Source organism: Emiliania huxleyi (assembly GCF_000372725.1).
Source record: "Emiliania huxleyi CCMP1516 chromosome Unknown EMIHUscaffold_21, whole genome shotgun sequence".
NCBI lineage: Eukaryota > Haptophyta > Isochrysidales > Noelaerhabdaceae > Emiliania > Emiliania huxleyi.
In genome coordinates, this window is record NW_005200507.1 from 663,167 (window position 1) to 682,391 (window position 19,225).

At 65.3% G+C, this 19,225-nt stretch overlaps 5 protein-coding genes across 5 annotated transcripts; 3 read left to right on the top strand and 2 right to left on the bottom strand.

Annotated features, from left to right (window-relative positions):
* The first annotated feature begins 415 nt into the window (after positions 1 to 415).
* Positions 416 to 3,093, top strand: EMIHUDRAFT_434800 (hypothetical protein). Its single transcript, XM_005780868.1, has 5 exons — positions 416 to 874; positions 935 to 1,119; positions 1,205 to 1,817; positions 1,901 to 1,944; positions 2,032 to 3,093. The coding sequence occupies exons 1-5, from the start codon at positions 508 to 510 to the stop codon at positions 2,845 to 2,847; spliced, it is 2,025 nt and encodes a 674-aa protein (XP_005780925.1). The 5' UTR covers positions 416 to 507; the 3' UTR covers positions 2,848 to 3,093.
* A 204-nt stretch (positions 3,094 to 3,297) lies between these two features.
* On the bottom strand, positions 3,298 to 4,793 carry EMIHUDRAFT_204384 (hypothetical protein; the record flags this gene model as incomplete). Its single annotated transcript, XM_005780869.1, has 4 exons — positions 3,298 to 3,597; positions 3,669 to 4,147; positions 4,227 to 4,478; positions 4,760 to 4,793. 4 exons carry the CDS (start codon positions 4,791 to 4,793, stop codon positions 3,298 to 3,300), a joined length of 1,065 nt encoding a protein of 354 aa, XP_005780926.1.
* Positions 4,794 to 7,284: 2,491 nt separating this feature from the next.
* EMIHUDRAFT_55432 (tRNA pseudouridine synthase) lies at positions 7,285 to 7,923 on the bottom strand (the record flags this gene model as incomplete). Its single annotated transcript, XM_005780870.1, has 1 exon — positions 7,285 to 7,923. A coding segment is annotated over one exon (639 nt), but the record flags the coding sequence as incomplete, so codon positions are not given.
* A 5,973-nt stretch (positions 7,924 to 13,896) lies between these two features.
* On the top strand, positions 13,897 to 16,528 carry EMIHUDRAFT_415505 (hypothetical protein). The gene is made up of 3 exons (XM_005780871.1): positions 13,897 to 14,296; positions 14,383 to 14,572; positions 14,646 to 16,528. Exons 1-3 carry the CDS (start codon positions 13,966 to 13,968, stop codon positions 16,264 to 16,266), a joined length of 2,142 nt encoding a protein of 713 aa, XP_005780928.1. The 5' UTR covers positions 13,897 to 13,965; the 3' UTR covers positions 16,267 to 16,528.
* Positions 16,529 to 16,657: 129 nt separating this feature from the next.
* On the top strand, positions 16,658 to 18,438 carry EMIHUDRAFT_450008 (hypothetical protein; the record flags this gene model as incomplete). The annotated part of the gene is made up of 5 exons (XM_005780872.1): positions 16,658 to 17,426; positions 17,589 to 17,896; positions 17,941 to 18,045; positions 18,123 to 18,245; positions 18,314 to 18,438. 5 exons carry the CDS (start codon positions 16,658 to 16,660, stop codon positions 18,341 to 18,343), a joined length of 1,335 nt encoding a protein of 444 aa, XP_005780929.1. The 3' UTR covers positions 18,344 to 18,438.
* Between the last annotated feature and the right edge of the window lie 787 nt (positions 18,439 to 19,225).

A 19,225-nucleotide genomic window follows, 5' to 3' on the forward strand; every position in this document is an offset into this window, starting at 1 on the left:
CAACCTTGATCCTTCTACCTTGCGAGAGAGAGAGATGCAGATCTCTTTTTGAAAAATCTCTCTATCTCTTTCTTCTTGAGAACCTGAGAAGCTGCCGAGCCCAAATCACAGTGAGAGTCGTGATTTCTTGTTGGTTTTCAAAAATCTCTCTGTCTTTATGTGTAAAGACTGAGTGCAGAAGATCCGACAGTGGAGTTTATTTTAGCCGCGCCCGAGGGCGAGGCTCGAAACGGCCGAGCACCCTGCACCGCACCCCCTCCCCGACGACGCCCGAGACCCTAGCCGAGACCCCGCAGATGCCGGTCAGCGCTGAAGCTGGCACCGCAAACCGTTTTAAGAACAGTCCCTCCTATTCAAAGAAAGAAAAATAACTCGAAGAACGGCGCCTGGAGTGGTTTGCGAGGAAAGCGTGATAAGGAGGCCTTGATCCCTTGATCACGCTCTGCTGCTGCTGCTGCTGCTGCTGCTGTTACCTCCAGTCCCACTCCACTGTCGGCAATACTCGCCATGTCCGAGCGCACGTCGATTCCTGACGAGAAAACGCTTGAGCGGCTCCGCTCCGACTACGGCCAAGCCAAGCCGCGCGTCGCACCGCTGGTCGCGCTGCGGCCGGAAGAGCCACACTCTGAGCCGGGATGCGTCACGAAGGCGCACCGCTATTTTTGCGGCTCGGTGAAGGCCACCAGCTACACGATGCTGGCGCTTCTTTCGTTTGCGGCACTGTTCTGGATTCCGATGATCTGGTACGTTATTATTCCGGCAGTGCTCGACATGCTCGTCGGCGCAACGAGCATCAACATCCATAACGCGACGATGAGCGCTCCAACCGAGACCAGCATGAGGGTCTCCGCCGTCGTTGAGATCAACAACGCCGGCGCGCCGCCCATTCCCCGCCGCCGCCCATTCCCTTGCCTCACCTCCGGCCCGGTGTTAGGTCCCTTCGGGTGCGACGTCGACGCCTTCAACGCCACCGTCCATGGCCCGCCAGAGGAGGGCGCGCCCAGCGGCCGGACGATCGGCTGGATGGTGGTCCCGCCATTCACGCTCAAGGGCAACGGCCCGGGCGTCATCAATCCGTCTACAGTGATGCACGTGACCGACGCCGCGGCCTTCAACAGGGCGCGCTGCACTTCCCGCCCCCGCCCCCAGCGAGGAGCCTTCTCACCCCTCCTAGTGCCTCTGACCGCCCGCCTCGCCCACTCAGATGGCGAAGCGTATGCTCAACGGTGACGCTGTGCCGTGGAGAATGACCGGCGAGAGCACCGTCTGGTCGATGGGGATCCCCTTCCCGCTCTCCATCGACAAGGAGACCACCTTCCCACCGATTCAGCTGACCAACTACGCCACGAGCAACCTCGAGATGTCGCACGGCAACACGACGACCAACCAGCTCGTGATTGACGCGGACGTGAGCTTTTACTCCGCATCGCCCATGCGTCTCGAGGGATTCGGCCTCCTCAAGGCAGAGCTCTACTACGACGTGTCCGGCAACAACCCCGACCTCAGCCCAGCCGAACGTCTCAAGCTCGCCGGGCCTCCGCTTCGGGCAGGACACGTCAAGATGGGCGAGTGCCACATGTACGACTACACCGTGGTTCAGGGGATGAACACCATCAAGACGCGCATCTACCTCGACGCAAACTACGCGACGGGCCAGTCGCTCGGTCGCTGGGCGTCCGAGTTCGACCAGACCATCGTCTCGGTCGGGCCGACCAACATCTCGCCATTCATCGACGGCATCTGGGAGGGCGCCAACGACATGCCGGGCTCGAGCATCACCCTGTACACCGCCACCTTTGTCACGGCGGACACCCTCGGTGTGCACGCGCCCAAACACCCACCTCGTCTCCCCGTCCCCCCGGGCACGCAATTGACCGCTCCCCCCCCCGCCTCGCCGCAGTCAAGGGCTACAACCCAAAGACGGGCGAGCCGTGCAAAGTCTGGGTGCGCGCGCCTCGCCTGCCGCCCCCCGCCTGCTTGCGCGCTCGTCCTGGGTGCGTACGTTCCATCCAGCCACATCGTCGCTCGCAGGACGGGGGCATCGACTCCTGTGACCGGGGCTCGACGGTGATGGGCATGAACCCGTTCAAGCGCGAGTGGTTCATCAAGGACATCGAGTACGAGACCTACCTCGAGCAGGAGTACGAGTACAGCGGCACCTTCCTCACCAAGGTGATCCCCGGCCAGGAGAATGTCGAGGTGCCGTTCACCGGCGGCACCACTGTTGGCGACCTCTTCAACATACCGGCTGTCAGCTTCAGCTGCGGCCGCTCCAACGTGCTCGGGCGCACCTTCTCCAAGCCGGGCATGTGGGCCGGCTACCCGAACCACTCTCCGGGGGTGGGCCTCTCCTACCCGCCCGACGACCCGAACACGACCGGCGTCGATGAGAACCTCCAGGCGCGGCTGGCAGACGCCGTCATTCCGGTCCCGCCGGCGACGGTTGCGGCGGACGGCACTCTGATCCCGTCCGTCTACAGCTTCACCATGCCCGTGCACCCGATCCCGGGGACGAGTGTGGACAGAAGCGGCGACGGGCCGTGCATCTGGGGCTTGAAGAACCTCAACCCCTTTGACTGCTGCATGACCACCATATTCACCGCGGCCGCGTGCAAGGCGGCGGAGTCGGGCAAGAAGCAGATCACGGTGACGAGCTCCGGGTCTGCTGTGATGATTGTCGACGGCGTGGAGCTCAATATCAGTACCTCAGTACGGATGCCCGTCACCTACACGAACGACGTGCTGCAGTTTGACGCCATCCCGCCCGACAGCTACGGCGCGCTCGGCCACGTCGTGGACGCCGGCTTTGGCTGCGACGACATCGAGTTTACGGGGGTCTCGGCGTGAGAGCCGCGCAGCTGCGAAGTGGCTTGGTCTCTTCTGGGGCGGGGATCGGCGTGCACGCGCCGCGAGCGCGCGGTAACGAATGACAATGAGTCGGCTGGTGTGCTGCGCGGGGATCTCGTGCGCGGGGGACGGGCGGGAGCGGGGAGGGAGTGCCGTGAGTGCCGTGTGTACTTTTGTATGTGACGTGTGACCTGTGAGCTGTGTGTGTGTGCCCCTGAACACAAGTAAACAAGTGACGAACACTCCAATTTTTCAACAGGCTCCCGCGTTCCGACACTCACTGGCTCAGACTCACAAACCGATGCAGATGAAGATCTCAGATGTGCCGAGACAAAATGTGCTTGTGGCCGGCCGGAGAGTTCGTGAGTTGGGGCACGGAAGCGCGGGTACAGACGCATGCCGCGCCCTTTTTCCGGGTCTCTCACGCGTCGGTGGCGAAAAGCAGCAGTCTCACTCGACGTCGTCGTCCTCGCTCATGGCGTCGTCGCTCCCCGCGAGGGAGCCATGGAGGGAGCTCTCCGGGCGGCTGCTGCTCGTGCCTGCCTTGCCGCCCTTGTCCGCCTTGGCCTTGTCGGCCGCCTTCTTCGCCTCTACCTTGGGGTCGAGGCAGAAGGTGACCGTCTGCGCGTAGCCGTACGACGACACACCTCCCGTCTTGGTCACGCTGGCATTGGCCGGCGTCAGGCGCGGGAAGCGCTCGCGGTCCGCGCAGAGCGCCGCCGCGAGAGCGAGCGCTCCCTCGGGCCCGCTCTCGCGGCAGGCAAAGTGGACGCGGCGGAGCTGCGGGAGGCCTGCGATGAGGTGTCGGACGCCGTGAGCACCATCGAGGCGAGAGTGAGCTCGACGAGGCTCGTTGGCAGCTCGGCGAGGGCGCCGTCGACGCCTGGGAAGGGGTCCATGCGCTTCCCCTCCTTTCTCTCGCGGCCGCTGACGTACATCGAGCCGTGGTGGATGCAGAGCGTCTCGACGACTGGCGTCGCGGCGAAGATGGTGCGGAGAAAGCTGCCGAGCTTCTCCGAGGTGAGGTGGCCGCCGCTGTAGCTGGCGATGAGCCTCGTGATTGAGAGCTCGAGGAGGCGAGCGAAGGGCTGCGCGAGCTGGCGAAAGGGCTGAGCGTTGGAGAGCCACATCGTGATCTTGAGCTTCTCGAGCTCAGGGAACTGAGAGGGCAACGCCTCGAGAGCTGGCCAGCCGATTCGGCCGCTCCAGCCGCCCGAAAGGTCGAGCGAGGCGAGGAGGGGCGCCGCGTCGCCGCCTCGGTTCTTGCGCCAAGCGTTCGAGAGCTGGCGCAGGACATCCGCTGCGGGGCGGGGCACGGACGGATTAGGGGGACGAATGAGGGTGGGGTGGGGTGGGATGAGGTGGCGGGATTTGAACACCGTCGCAGGTCATGCTCAGCGAGGTGAGATGCGTGGCCTGCCCCAGCAGCCCCACGGTGTCGAAAGGGGTCGCGCCGCACTCGCGGTACGTGAAGCTCTCCAGCGTTGACGCCCACGGCTGCTTTGCCGCAAGGGTGAACACCGCCGCGGTGGCCTTCTTTCCGCCGAGGTCGAGGCTGGTGAGGTTCTTGAAGTGGAAGAGCGTCTTCTTCAGGACGTCGGGCGCGAGGGAGGCGTGTTTGTCGCCCGAGGCTATGCGAAGGCTGCGCACCGTGGTGGCGGCGTCCGGCAGAAACTTCAGGAGGCGACAACGACGCCCCACGCCCCAAACCAGTACTATCCGGGCCTCTGGGGCTACGTCCTGGTGCTAACTCCACGGAGGCGCCGCCTAAGCGACTCCTTCCTGCGAGGGGGGCGAGAGGCACTTTAGCTCCGTGCATGCACTCGAGACAAGAAATCATAGCTCTGACTGTGATTTGGGCTCGGCAGCCCTCAGCCGAAGCTGGGGCCAGTCCAAAAATCTCTCTCGAGACCGCCCGCGGCCCTCGCCACTCGCAAGAAGCTCATTGACGATAGGAAAGAGTTCTTCTCTCTCTCTCTCTCTCTCTCTCTCTCTCTCTCTCTCTCTCTCTCTCTCTCTCTCTCTCTCTCTCTCTCTCTCTCTCTCTCTTGACGATCTGCTCTGCGTGCGATTGCCGTGTGGAGAACGACTGAGATACGCTGCTTCTGCAGCCCAAGCGCGGCAAGCCAATTCTTGGGGGGTCCAAGTCACTTCAATGTGAGGTACCGGGACCGGGAACCCGAGTCAATTTTGTTCTGCAGCACATTCGCTGCCTGCTAGAGGAGATCGCGCGGACCCCCTTCCCGAACCCGCAGACCGAGCGACTCCGTCTCCGAACAGCAGCAGCTCAAGCCGGCAAGCGCGAAGTGAGACTATCTAGAGAAAAGCCGTTTGATTTAAATGTCGACGTCCCTGTCGTAGCGTATTCGCCGCCGTAGGTGGTATGGGACGGTAAGGCCATACACTCTATGCGACGGTCGCCGCCCTACCCCACTCGGCACTCCCCACCGTGTCTGCCCCCCCCTTCACGACCCTTCTCGTCCCCGCGGCTAGAGAGAGACCTATAAGTGTAGTATCTAGTATGCCACACTCGAAGGGGTCCCCGGCCCCCTTTTGCTCTAAAAAGCCGCTAAAGCCGAGCCTTCGGGTGTGGGTAAAACAAAAGAAGAGCGCAGCCTCACTCCTCCTCGCCGTCGCTCTGATCCTCGGGCGGCATTTGCTGCTCAATCGAGCGCAGCACCTACATGGGCGAGTGGCGCGGCGCGCTAGAGCGGTGGCGTTGGCAGCCAAGGCTCCGGGGGCGGCGCCTGTGCGATGCGTAGCGCGCTCTGCGAGTCGACGCCGTAACGTGCGCAGGCTAGCCTCTGCGCCCGGCCGAGGGCGAGCCTACGGGTGACGTGGCGACAGAACGCTGAAAGGGTGGGCAGGGCATGTAAAGGGAGGGGGCCGTGCGTGTGCTCGTTGACACCTCGCGTCGCGCCATCGACCGAGCGCCACCAAGGCGTGGCACAGCTTTTCGCACGGAGCGATGAGCCGCTCGTCGTGTGGCCCATGCAGCAGCTCGAGCACCGTCACGACGTGCTCGTAGTCAGCCGCCGCCGCCTCGTGCCGCTGCTGGCGCATCCGAATCGACGCGAGCTCGGCCCAGAGCGCGGCGCTGCGGTGGTCGCAGCAGCCAAAGGCGTGCTCCGTGTACCCGATGGCCGAGACAAGCGCCGCCTCCGCCTGACCCCAGGCCTCAAGCTCGATGCACGCCTCGGCTAGCTGCAAGCGCAGCCGAGCCGCCTCCATGGTCCCCGCCGGCGCAGCCTCTACCTCGCTCCCCGCGAGCAGCGCTATGGCTTCGCGGCGAAGCCGGGCGGCGCGCAGGGAGCTGGGGGAGTTGTCGCGACCCGAAGAGGCCACCTTTGCCTCGAGGAGCATATTGCTGGCGAGCTCTCGGCGCGTCTCATCGAGAGCCGCTGACTCTGCGGCGGTCGGGTCGTTCACGCCCTTCGCGCTGCGGATCTGTAGCTCGCGTGCTAGGAGGCGCCGGGCCAGCGCAAAATCGGACGAGCGGCCAACGGCCATACGCGCCCAGCCGCGCAGCACCGGGCAGCACGCCACGTGTCCGCGTCCAAACACTCGGTGCATAGCGAGCAGCGAACGGTGGTAGGCATCGGCCGCTCGCTTGTACAGCGTCGCAGCATTGCCTCGTGCTTTCTGGCTGGTCCTGCCTCGCCTCCCCGGCGCCAGCACCGCGCGGGACAGGCTGTCGGCGAGCGCGAGCAGCGCCTTGGGCAGCAGCGCCTCGGCCTCTGGGCGGGCGGCGGACGCTAGCAGCATCGACTCGGCGCGCTCGGCATGCGGGATGGCAGGGAAGGGCATACCCGCGTCCAGATAGGCTCGTGCGAGCAGGAACGACGCGCGGCCGAGCTGGAAAAGGTCGTCGGCCCATGCGATTTGTGTGAGGGCGAGGCACTCGCACCGCCAGCCCACAAGGTCGAGAGCCGAGGCGGAAGTTGCGTGGTCGATGCGCCCCTCGAGCTCGCGGACACGCACCTCGGGCGACGAGTGCAGCTCCTCCTCCTCCTCCTGGGCCTCGTCCAGAACGAGGCCGGCCGGCGCGCCGCGAGCGAGCTGGGCGACCATGACAACCGTCGCGTTGTGTAACCGTAAAAACGTCCATCGTCTCCCGGCCCTGGATGTGTGGCTGCCAACTGCACTCCAAGTGCTCCAAGCCCAAGTGCTCCAAGATCTCGGCAATTCGCCATTGTTCGGGTTTTAGTAAAAGCCTTCGCGCATCATGTGAAACGAACACGACGTATGATATCACTCCCAGCCCTGCTCCTCGCTCCCTGCTCCTCCTCGCCGCTCCACCACACGCAGCACCTCGGCGCTCTCGGCCATCGCCTCGTGGTACCGCGCCGGGTCGCCAAAGTCAGTCTCGCGCAGCGGCTGCACCAGCGTCGCGCGGTCGGCCCGCTCGCCGTCCGCGTCGCCCTCGCAGCGGAAGGGGCCGACGCGCGTCCGGACGAGCCCGGTCATGTGCGCCGCCGAGCCGACTGCGCGGCCGAGGTCGACGATGAGCGTGCGGACGTATGTGCCTCCCGCGCAGTCGACGAGCAGCTCAAAGGAGCCGCTCTCGGCGTCGAAGCGAGACACCTCCAGCGAGTGCACCGTCACCCGGCGCGGCTCGACGTCGCCCTCCTCGATCTTGCCCGCGCGCGCAAGCTCGTGCAGCGGCTTGCCGCCGCGCTTGAGCGCAGAGTAGATGGGCGGACGCTGCAGGATGGAGCCGGTGAGCCCGGCCGCGGCGTCGCGCAGCGCAGCCAGCGTCACGTGCTCCGCCGGCTCGCTCCGCGTGATGGCGCCGCTCGAGTCTTGCGTGTCGGTCTCGGTGCCGAGGCGGGCGGTGGCGCGGTACGCCTTGCCGCCCTTGAGGTAGCCTTCGAGGCCCTTGCAGCCGGTGCCGATGCCGAGCACGAGCAGGCCCTCGGCCAGCGGGTCGAGGGTGCCGCCGTGCCCAACCTTGAGCCGTGAACGGCGGCGAAACGTGTGGCCCGCCTTCTTCAGGTCCGCCTCGAGGCAGCCCCGCGCCTTTGCGACGACGTCGAAGCTCGTCCAGTTGGTCGGCTTGTACGCGACCACGATGCCGTCCGGCTTGGGTGGCAGCGTCGCGGCGGCGGTGGCGGCAGAGGCGGGCCGGCGCGCCGGCGGGTCCGTCTGCCGAGCGAAGCTGGCCTCGCACGCGAGCGGCTTGCGCGTGCGCACGCCGACGGCGCGGCTGCTGGCGCTGAGCTGCCGGCTGAGGGCCGGACGCCAGGCGAGCGAGCAGGCCAGGTGGAGCGAGAGGACCACCATTCGGTTAGAGGCGGCACGTTCGCGTCACTAGCCAGCAGCACCGATTGGCAGCATTCACGCACTCCGGGCCCTGGGTTCGTTGGGTGGTCCCCCACTCTGCGCACTCCAGGCCTCCAGAAGTTGGTTGGTTGGTCCCGCACTCTCCGCACACATATGGTCTATTACACACATAACCAGACAGCCCCTCCCGACGGGGCGTTGCGTCCAGTGGTGCGCGGGTGCGCCAGGTCCGATGAGGTCGCAAAGCACGGGCATCGTGGGCGCCCAGCCTTAGGTCTCTCGCGGCCCGCGCGACACTTCCGAGAGATTTCTTCGTGCTTTCACAGAGGGGGGGGGGCTGGTTGGCTGGTCCCGCACTTCGCGCACTCGGGCCCGGAAACAGTTGGTTGGTTGGTGGGGTCTTTTGCGCAGTGTGCGTGAATAGGGTTGGCAGCTTGGCAAAACCCTCGGGTGCAGCGCCGGGGACCAGGCCAAAAAGAATTCCAGCCAGGTGTAGGTTCTTTTTGCTTGGGCGGCACTCATGACGGGGTAGGTAGGGTAGGTCTGGGCCCTTCCGTCGGGGTTTTCCCTCTCTTCACGCCGGAATTTTCGCAGCAGAAAAAGAAATTTTCCGCGGAAATCACGATGTCAACCCTCCCCAAATGGGTGATCTGATGCTTGTAGGGCTTGAGAGTGGCCTGCCATGTCACAAGAAGGACTGTGGTTGCAAGAGAGTACCACCAAGCAGCACTTTAGTTGGTATAGTACCCCACCTTCACCCATCCCGTGATTTCTTTTTTAGTTCCCCATAAGTAAGGTAGGTAGGTAGGTAGGTTGGGGCACCGCAGGGGCCGGCCAGGTTTTTCCAGAATTTCATCATGATACCCGGCCAAGCAAAAAGACAACAATATTGCTAAAAATCCTCAAAAAGAACCTACGCCTGACTGACGCTCATTTCTCGATTTGGTGCGAGGTGGCATGAAGGTCGCTGCAAGAATTGGTGATAAACTGCGGAGAGAGATAGGAAGTGGTAGACGCCCGAGGGTGGGCGACGGCTAACACCACACTTCTCCCCTAAAATCCCTGTGTGGTGGCGGCGTACCGTCCTCCCATCCCTCCCTGGGGCGCCTGTTTTCTTTCTTTCTTTTTCGATTTGGTGCGGCGTGAGATTTCGGGCCGGGGGTTGTGCGTTTACGTGAGATCGTGCGAGTGGGGCGCGCTGGTGTGGCGCGCTAGCTCATTCGTGCGCGTTCGCGTGCCAGCCATGCGAGGTGTCAGCCTGCTACTAACCTGCTTCCTAAAAATTGCCGCCGCTCTGAGGTGGCCCGTCACGGTGGTGGTCGGCGGCCAAACACACATTCTCTCCGTGTCGTCAAACGAGCCTGTGCTTGCTGCCGTCGAGAGAGCCGGACTCCTACCAGACTCGAGCTGCCGCCGCGGCGCTTGCCTCTCGTGCGCGGCGCGTGTGCTGTCGGGCTCGCCGTGGTCTCTTCGGGTCGACTCGAGCACCGCACTGTGCTCCGCTGCTCACGAGAAGGCACCGCGCACAACCAGATAATGCGGCACCGCACACACGGCCCGACCCGTCCCTCGCGTGCGACTCTAGGGGCTCGTGCTACTGTGCTCCTCGTACGTGGTGGGCGACGGCCTCTCTCTCGCGCTGGACGCCGCTTGCGATGCGCTCGATGTGCAGCACCGGCAGCGCTTCAGCAAGAAAGAGCGTCCGCGCGGGAGGGAGGGTGCAGGGCCGCCGGTTGCATTCCGCCGGCTTGAGGCAGAAGAGTGGCTCGAGCAGGCATGGGAGCTGCCACCGCGAGAAGGTGGTGTGGGAGGCCAAATCTCTGACAGGGAGTAGGTGAGCGGCGCGCCACCGATCACAACGCGTGCCATGTGGATATGTGGTGTGTCCTGGTCGCTGGTGTGTGATATCTGTACGGCGTCCAGTCAGCGTCGCCGCCGCGAGCTCCGCAGACTGTGTCGAGATACAGCTCGCTGCGTAGCAGCGAGCGGCTTAGTTGTGGCCCGATAGAATCTCTTCGCTCTTTGGTAGTTGGTTTTTTCGGAACACAACCAAAACTCCAAAGCCTCATCGCTCATGCTGAGGCCTGTGAGCTGTGTGAGAGGGGGAGAGCGGACTCGAGAGTACACACCCCTCACACCCTGCAGCGTGAAGGAAATAAATAAAAACGGACACCTCTACACTGTGCGATGGGTAAAAAGGAACAGGTGTGTCCCCGCCCGTGTGCGATCTTTGTGCAGGGTTCTCTGTGGGTGTGGTCGGCGACTAGCCGGGGTCGTCAGGGTGAAGGAGAGTTCATGTGCCCATGAGCACTTGGAGCATGACGAGAGATTTTTATCTCTCGGACTGCTCTCGGAGACGGGGGGAGACCGCGACATGCAGATGTGGGCGGCGGGCAGGGGGGTTCTCTCGCGCGCGAGCTGGTGGCCCACCCGATGCGCGAGATTTCCTGAGTGTTGTGTGTGTTTACAACCACGCACTGTCGCAGTACGCGCAGCAGAAGGTGGAAAGCGACTAGCGAGCTGCGAGCAGCGAGCGCACAGTGGTCCGGCCCACAGCGCTCCCCCCTCCCCCCCCGAGTCTCTGCCTGTGCATTAGCTCCCGGCCTGCGCGAATTTCTTTGTGTGTAATGATGCCGCTGCGCACAATTATGCCCATGGGCTTAGCAGGACCCTTGCCCGGCAGCAAGGAGCGCCGGTATCGCGGCCTGCCGCGCGTCTGCCCCGGCTCGGAGCGTGTGGAATCGGTGATCGGCGAGCGCCTCATCGAGCATCGGGGAGGCGCGATGCCGCGAGTCCTCGGCCGGCTCTACCGCAGTCAGCGGATGGCGTGCGCCAGGGCGCGGGGCTCGCCTCGCATTCGGCCGCGGCGCCAGCCCGTTGAGCAGCAATAGCGTGTGGCCGAGCGGGATCCCCACCCGCTCGCAGTCCTCCCGCGCCAAGAGTGGCAGCACCGCCGCGGTGACCTTGGCGTCGAGGAGCGCGCCCTCGTACGCCTCGAGGGCGGGGTCGATGCTGCGGAGCGCCTTGGCGAGCGCATGCGCCTCCTCGTCCGCTGGAGCTAGGCGGGTGCTCCCCTCGCCGTGGTGGAGGAGGGTGAGGGAGTACTGGCCGAACATCATGTAGACGAGGAGGCCGAACACGACGATAAAGACGCAGTACACGACCACGTTTTTGAAGCTCACGATCAGCATCCCGCTCTCTAAGCAGCTGTCCATTTCGTCGGCGGTCACCTCAAGCAACTCTCCGCTCTCCGCGTCGTACACCAGATCCAATTCCCTTGGAACGTAGAGGTCGTTGGAGCAGTAGTGCGGGAATGCAATTTCGGCATAGCAGGCGTACCTACGGTCAACCGTGCATGCACGATACGTACGGGAGAGCTTGCTCGCGTGTGTGGGTGTGCGTGCGAGTGTGCGGGCGCGCATCCAGAAGAAGAGGAGGACGCCAGCGACCAGCGTGAGCATGCTCATGAGTATCAGCGGCGTGAAGACCACCCGCCACCGCGCAAGAAACTGCTCGTCCCTCCGGCACGGCGAAAGGCTCAGCGAGAAGGCGACGGTGGTCGAGAGGACCCAGGAGATGGTGAGCAATGCGACCGAGAGCTGGCCGGAGGCGTAGATGCCGTGAGAACGGAAGCCATGCATGTCGTGCCCCGGCTCGAGGCCCAGGTAGAAGGCGTCTGCGTCGACAAAGTCGTTCTTGCCGAGAGACCCGCCGGTGAGTGTGCCGACAGCAAAGCCGAGGAGGAGCGTGTTGGAGAGCAGGAGCGTGTCGGTCGCGTGCACAACGTCATCGACGTCCATTCTGAACCCAATGAAATCTCTCGAGAAGTGCGCGAGCGAACGGCGGTGGGCGGCTGCGCTGCAAAAGCGCCCGGTGGAGGGCATTGCCCGAAGGGGCTCGCCGCCGCGGTGCCGGTGGTGGAGGGCGTTACGCGTTTAGAGGGTACCGACCAAAGAAACCCTCAAAGCGTGTCTCCCTTTGTTTGCTTCATCACGACGAGAGTGGGACGACCGCGAGGTGGCATGAAGGTTGCAGCGAGAAGCGGCGAGAGACTACGAAGAGAGATAGGAAGAGGCAGACTCCCTAGGGTGGGCGACGGCTAGCGCACCACACACCTCTCCTTAAAATCCCTGTGTGGTGGCGGCGTGCCGTCCTCCCATCCCTCCCTTGGGTTGGCTGTTTTCTTTCTTTCTTTCTTTTGCTTCATCATGTGCCGTCCTCCCATCCCTCCCTTGGGTTGTCTGTTTTCTTTCTTTCTTTCTGCTTCATCATAGCGCATCACACCCCTCTCCTTAAAATCCCTGTGTGGTGGCGGCGTGCCGTCCTCCCATCCCTCCCTTGGCGTGTCCGTTTTCTTTCTTTCTTGCTTCATCATAGAATAAATAAATAAATAAAGCGGACACACCAAACAAGGGGTGGGAGAAGGACAGGGTCCCCACCTGCGCGAGCAGGATCTTGCTTCATCATAGATCTAGCATAGAAGGAGTTTCGGACTTCTTTTTCTCTTCCGCTGCTGACTCACACAGGGCCATCCATGGAGCCGCACAGAACGACAACGAGCGCCGCGAGCGAGCGAGAGAGATTTTTGAAGATCAACAAGAAATCACGACTGTCACAGTGATTTGGGCTCGGCAGCTTGTCAGCCCTCAGCCGAAGCTGGGGCCGGTCCCGTAGCCGAGAGAGCCCGCGTCGATGAGTTCGACGCGGTCGGGAGGCCTTGCGGAGAGGCCAGCGAGGTGGCCGGATCGCTGTACTTCATGGTGCCCTCGGTGGGGCGGCTGACAAGCCAGAGGTCGATACTCTGGACGACCCATAGATAGGATGCTCTATTCGCGCGCGTGCACCTAAATAAAAGAAAGAAGAATTGCGTGAGGACGGCACGCCGCCACCACACAGAGATTTTAAGGAGAGGGGTGTGGTGCGCTAGCCGTCGCCCACCCTTGGGCGTCTGCCTCTTCCTATCTCTCGAAAGAAAACAAGCAGCAAATTCTTTCGCCTGCTGAGTCATCCATGCGAGCGCGAGCAGTCGTGTTCGTTGGCCTGTTCGCGGCTGCCTCGGCGGTGGACCACGCCAAGTTCCGGACCTGCGAGAAGACCTCCTTCTGCCGCCGCCATCGCAAGGCGGAGGCAGCGCGGCAGTTTCTCATCCCGCCGGGGTCCGCGTCGGTCGACAGCACAGGACGGGTGAGCGCGCAGCTCCACGGCGGGCCGCACGGCGTCCCTCTGACGCTGGAGCTGGCGGGCTTCGAGAGCGGGGCGTTCCGGCTTCGCCTGACCGAGACCAAGCCGCTGCATGGGCCGCGGTGGGAGCCCGACGACATCCTGATGGACCCGCCCTCTGCGCAGCTGGTCGCGCTCGAGGCGTCGGCGGCAGCGGTTCCAGAGGCGCTGCGGCCGTCCGTCGCGTCCGGCGAGGCGAGCGTGTACGCGCTGCGCCGCTCGGACGGCTCCGACGGGCCCGGCGTGGTCTCGCTGCAGCTCCACCCCTTCCGCGCCGCGCTGCACGTGGCTGGCGAACCGGTCGTGGAGCTCAACCCCGAGGGCAAGTTCTACTTTGAGCACCACCGCGCAAAGGGGGAGGGCGCGGCGGCGGCGGCGGTGGCGCCCCCGGACGAGGCGGACGTGCACGGCGGCAAGACCATCGTCGACTACGGAGAGGACGGCCTCGCCGTCTACTCTGACGGCACAAAGCAGCAGCGCGCCTCAGAGGCGGAGGCCGAGGCGGCGCCGGCGGCGGAGGAGGGCAAGGCGGCGGGCAAGGAGGAGGAGGGGCTGTGGGAGGAGTCCTTCGGCTCGCACCGCGACTCGAAGCCCTTCGGGCCCGCCTCGGTCGGCATGGACATGCGGTTCGGAGGCACGCAGCACCTGTTTGGCCTCGCGGAGCACACTGCGCCCTTCAACCTGCCCTCGACGAGCGGGGACGGGGCCAAGTACGCCGAGCCGTACCGGCTGTGGACGCTGGACGTGTACGACTACGAGCTCGACTCGCCGATGGCGCTCTACGGCGGAGTCCCCCTCCTCCTCGCCCACGCGCCCAACCGCACCACCGGCGCGCTCTCGCTCTCACGCTCTTGCTGCTCACACCTGCTTCCGCTCTCACACTGGCTTGAAGCCGCTGCCCCCTCCCCTCTGACCCTTCGCGGCGCCCTCCCGCAGGCGCGCTCTGGTTCAACCCGACCGAGACGTACGTCGACGTCTCGCGCGTGCCGCCCCCCTCCGGCTCCTGGCTCGGCGGGGGGGCGCCCGCCGGAGAGCGCGGCTCCACCTCCGCCTACTGGATGTCGGAGAGCGGCGTCGTGGACGTGTTTCTGCTGCCGGGGCCGTCGCCGCAGGAGCTGTTTGCGCAGTACGCCTCGCTGACGGGGTACACGCCGCTGCCGCCCCTCTTCTCGCTCGGCTACCACCAGTGCCGCTGGAACTACAACGACGAGGCGGACGTCCGGTGCGTGCACGGCCGGCACCGAGCGGCGCCGACTCACTCACGGGAGTGATCCGGGAGGAGTGACCATGAGTAGGTACGTGCACGGCCAGTTCGAGGAGCTCGACCTGCCGTACGACGTGCTCTGGCTCGACATCGAGCACACCGACGGCAAGCGCTACTTCACGTGGGACAGCTTCAAGTTCCCGAAGCCTAAGGAGATGCAGGCCGAGCTCGCCGCCACCGGCCGCAAGATGGTGACCATCGTCGACCCGCACATCAAGCGCGACTCGAACTACAAGGTGTACCAGGAGGCGCACGAGAAGAAGCTCTTTATCCAAAACAAGGACGGCGCCGAGTTCAACGGCTGGTGCTGGCCGGGCGACTCTGCGTACCTCGACTTCACCTCGGCGGCGGTGCGGGACTGGTGGGCGGGCCGCTTCGCCTACGACGTGTACGAGGGGTCGACGCCGAGCCTGTACACGTGGAACGACATGAACGAGCCCTCCGTCTTCAACGGGCCCGAGGTGTCGATGCAGAAGGACGCAAAGTCGCTCTCCGGCGTCGAGCACCGCGAGTGGCACAACCTGTACGGCATGTACATGCAGCGCGCCACGGCGGAGGGGCTGCTGCAGCGCAACGAGAAGCGGGACAAGCGGCCCTTCGTGCTCTCGCGCTCCTTCTACGCCGGCTCGCAGCGCTGGGGCGCCATCTGGACCGGCGACAACGCGTGCAAGTGGGACCACCTCGTCGCGTCGGTGCCGATGCTGCTCACGCTCGGTCTGTGCGGCATCACCTTCTCGGGCGCGGACGTGGGCGGCTTCCTCGGCAAGGGGGGCGGGTACGGCGACCCGGACGCGGAGCTCTTCACGCGCTGGTTCGAGGCGGGCGCCTACACCCCCTTCTTCCGCGGCCACGCGCACCACGACTCCGCGCGGCGCGAGCCGTGGACCTTTGGCGACGAGACGACGCAGACGCTGCGCGAGGTGGCGAAGGAGCGGTACCAGCTGCTCGCCTACTGGTACACCGTCTTCCGCCACGCCGAGCAGACGGGCACGCCCACGATGCGGCCGCTCTGGGTGCACTACCCCGCCGACGAAAAGACGTGGGACATGTCGGACCAGTGGCTCGTCGGCTCGGACCTGCTCGTGCGGCCAGTCACGCAGCAGGGCGCAACCTCGGCGCCCGTCTACCTGCCCGGCTCGCAGCCGTGGTACGCGGTGCGCGACGGCACCAAGCACGCCGCGCCCGCCACGCCGACGGTCGAGGCGCCGCTCGGCGCCGTCCCCGTCTTCCAGCGCGGCGGCTCCATCCTCCCGCGCCAGATGCGGCTGCGGCGCGCCTCGTCGCTGATGAAGCTCGACCCGTACACGCTCGTCGTCGCGCCCGACGCGGACGGCGCCGCCGCCGGGACGCTCTACCTCGACGCGGGCGACGGCTTCGAGTACCTCGACGGCGCCTACGCGGAGCGCCGCTACGAGCTCGCGGCCGGAGTGCTCACTTCGACGGCGGTGCACGCGTCGGACGCATTCACGCCGCCGAACATGCTCGAGCGGCTGGAGCTGCTCGGCACAAAGCCGCCCGGGAAGGTGCTGCTCGAGTCCGGCGGCGAGACGCGCGAGCTGGAGGCGACGTGGTCCGAGGCCACGGGCCGCACTGTCGTGCGCAAGCCGGGCGTGCCGATGGCGGCTGACTGGACCATCCGCCTCGTCGCTTGACCGTCGAAACCGGCAGCGATGACGGTGGAGAGAGCGGGAGAGCGCGAGCGGCGGCCGAAGAGGAGCTTTTAGGGAGGCGAGAGCCTCGCTCCTCGCCGCGTGGCGGACAGGGGAGGTGGCCGGGACGGGGCGTCAAGTGTAGTGGGTGGTCGACGGACGCCACGAGCAAGTCCAAGTCGCAAGTGCGTTCTGGGGTACACGTTTGTCGTTTCCTCTCCGAGGTAAGCGCGGCCCATAGTTATTTCCTCGCTGTTTGCGCCGCCTTGGAGAATCTGTGGTGCCGCCCTGGATCTCACAAGTTTCGGTACTTGGAGCACTTGCGCCAGTGCGTCGTGTGTGGGAACTCGCCGTTTTTTTCTCGTTGCTCTGACTCGGCGCTTCTTTGCTCTCAATGGCGAGTGTCGGGCTCTCCCTCTCCGGCCAGCCGTCCGCGCTGGCTCCCGGGCCCTGCGGCAGCGGCGGCGCAGGGACCGCGCGCCAGCTCGACTTTTCCACCAACCTGCTCCTCGGGGGCGGCGGGGCCGACAGCGAGGATGAGGACCTGTTCGGCGCAAAGAGCCGCCAGGCGGCCGCCGAGCTGGGAGCGCAGCACGCGGCAGCACGGACCCTCCCATCTGGCTCGAGTGAGGTCGAGGCCGCGTCGCCTGGCCTGCTCGAGAGCGGCCCGCCTGCATCGGCTGCGCCGGCTGCGAGCGCCGTCTCGCAGGTGCCGAGCGAGCCGCCTGCTCCCAATACCGAGCAAGTGACGACTCCAAGCCCTCCTCGTGCGCGCGACCTCGCCCCGAGTGCGGCCACCTCCGTTGGGGATGTCGCTCCACGCGCGGTCGACGCCGTGCCAATCACGCCGCCCGCACGCCAAGAGCAGCAGCGGGCAACCTCCTCCGCTCCTCTGCCTCCGCGCCCGGCAGCGCCGCCGGACCGCGTCTTGGCCTCGGCGCCAGGGGCCATGCCGCCGCCCGCGCCGCGCCTGACGCCGCAGCCCGTCTCGCTCGGAGGGGGCGCGGCGCTGACGCGGCGTCCGCTGGGCGGGCAGCTGACGAGCCTGATTGGATCGGGCGCCTTTGGGCCAGCGCCCACTCCTGCGCTCAGCCCGCAGCTCGCATCGTCGCGCCTTCTGGCGGCGCCCGCACGCAGGGCCGGCTCTTCCCCGCTTGTGCACGGTGGGCTAGCGCGCGCTCCAAGCAGCCTGGCATCTCGAAGCGAGGGACTCCCGATTCGTCCCGGCAGCCACGCCCTTGCGGCCGCCTCACTCCAGTCGCAGCGGCCGGCGGCGGCGCATCGGGCAGGCCTCCCCGCCGCGTGCCTTCCCTCCCCGCGGGCAGGCCCGCTCCATGCCGCACCACCCGAGGCAGTACCGGGTGGCGAGCGGGAGCGCATCGGCACCGGCGCTGCGGCGACTTCCCCCGTCCAAGCACGCATCGGTCTCTCGCCCGAGTCCGCCGATGGCGCGGGCATCAGCGACGGGGCTCAGCGGCTCCAGATATCGCCTGCGACGCTGAAGCTGAGCAAGCAGTCGCGCGAGCAGGTGCCGACGCTCAACAAGATGAAGCAGCAGCTGCACCGGTTCCAGACGCAGTTTGCGCAGATGACCAACGAAGCGCTGCTCGAGGCACGCTCCAGGGAGGTGTGGGTTCGCAATATTCACAGCACAGACTTGCACCGGTCGATGCACAGGCGTGGGACCCAGAGACTGAGTACGCGATGCATCGCCTCCGCGAAGAGCTCCTGGCAGTCAAGCAGGCCGAGCACGACGCCGACGCCAACAGCGACGACCCGATGGCTTGTTCCAAACGAAGAGCATGGCCGTCTCCAAAGTGCAAGACATGTTCTGTGAGAGCGTGTGTGCGTGATTATAGGACATCGATGACGAGGCCCCGGTGCACGCTCAGCTCACCAAGGAGCTGGAGATGCGCAGCCCCTCTGGGGCCGCTGCCTCGAGGATGGAGACCGAGGCGCCATCGCCGGCCGCTTCGTGTTCGGTGGTTGCTCGCCCAGCCACGGTGGCCGTCAATGAAGGCACCCACCCTCGGCGCGTGGCCCCTTTCAGGCTGCGAGTACCTACTCCTCCTCCACGTGATTCGCACGACACTGGCGCAACCGTCGGCCGCAGCCCGAGCGCCGCGGGGAACGCGGGAAGCGTCGAACGATTCAGGGGAAGAGCCAAAGGTGTGATGTCTGGTGCAGAGAAGGGAGAGGCCGCGGGGGCGAGGCAAAGCGTCCTCGCGCGCCAAGGAGCGGGCCTTCTTGCTCGGCGACCAACCATGAGGCCGGCCTTTGAGCCGTGTTGACGGCGAAGACGGGCGAGGGCACAACACAATATGCAGAGACATATACACTGAGAGAGAGTTGAGAACTGAGAGTTGTCGGAGTGAGGCCGTCCCGTTTTGATCTCTCGGTCAGTGGGGGGCCGAGCAGCCTCGGGGTCGGCGGGCGGGCGGGCGTGTTGAAAAATAGAAAACAGAAAACAAGACTCAAGTGTCAAGAGGGGACCCGGGCGGGCCCGGCCCCCCAGGAGCGGCCGCACACTGCTCGGTACCCCCCCTGCACACCTAAGCCCATGGCCGACCCCCCCCCCCCCCCCAGCAGCAGCGCTCTGCCTGTGGGGGGTGCTGGCATCTCTGTGTACAGACAGCAGCTGTAAGTAGCATGCGTTCGAGTTGCGAGAATTTATGGCCGGCATCAAAATCAGTGGTCTCACCGGCGGGGCCTCCTACTGCCAACCGGGCGGTGCGGGGCACGCCAGCCTCTCTTCTACGCCTCTCGTGCCTCGCGGCGCCTCTGCGTCAAGGAGGGAAGATACGGCTCTCGCAGCCCATCATACGCCGTGGCACAGCGGAGAGCACAGCGGGCTGATCAAGACCATCGGATAGTGCTCAATATCTTCGCATGCTCGTCGTTGGTGATATCCGGGCGAGGTCATACGCCACAGGCCAGCAATCACTCGGTGATGAGACTATTG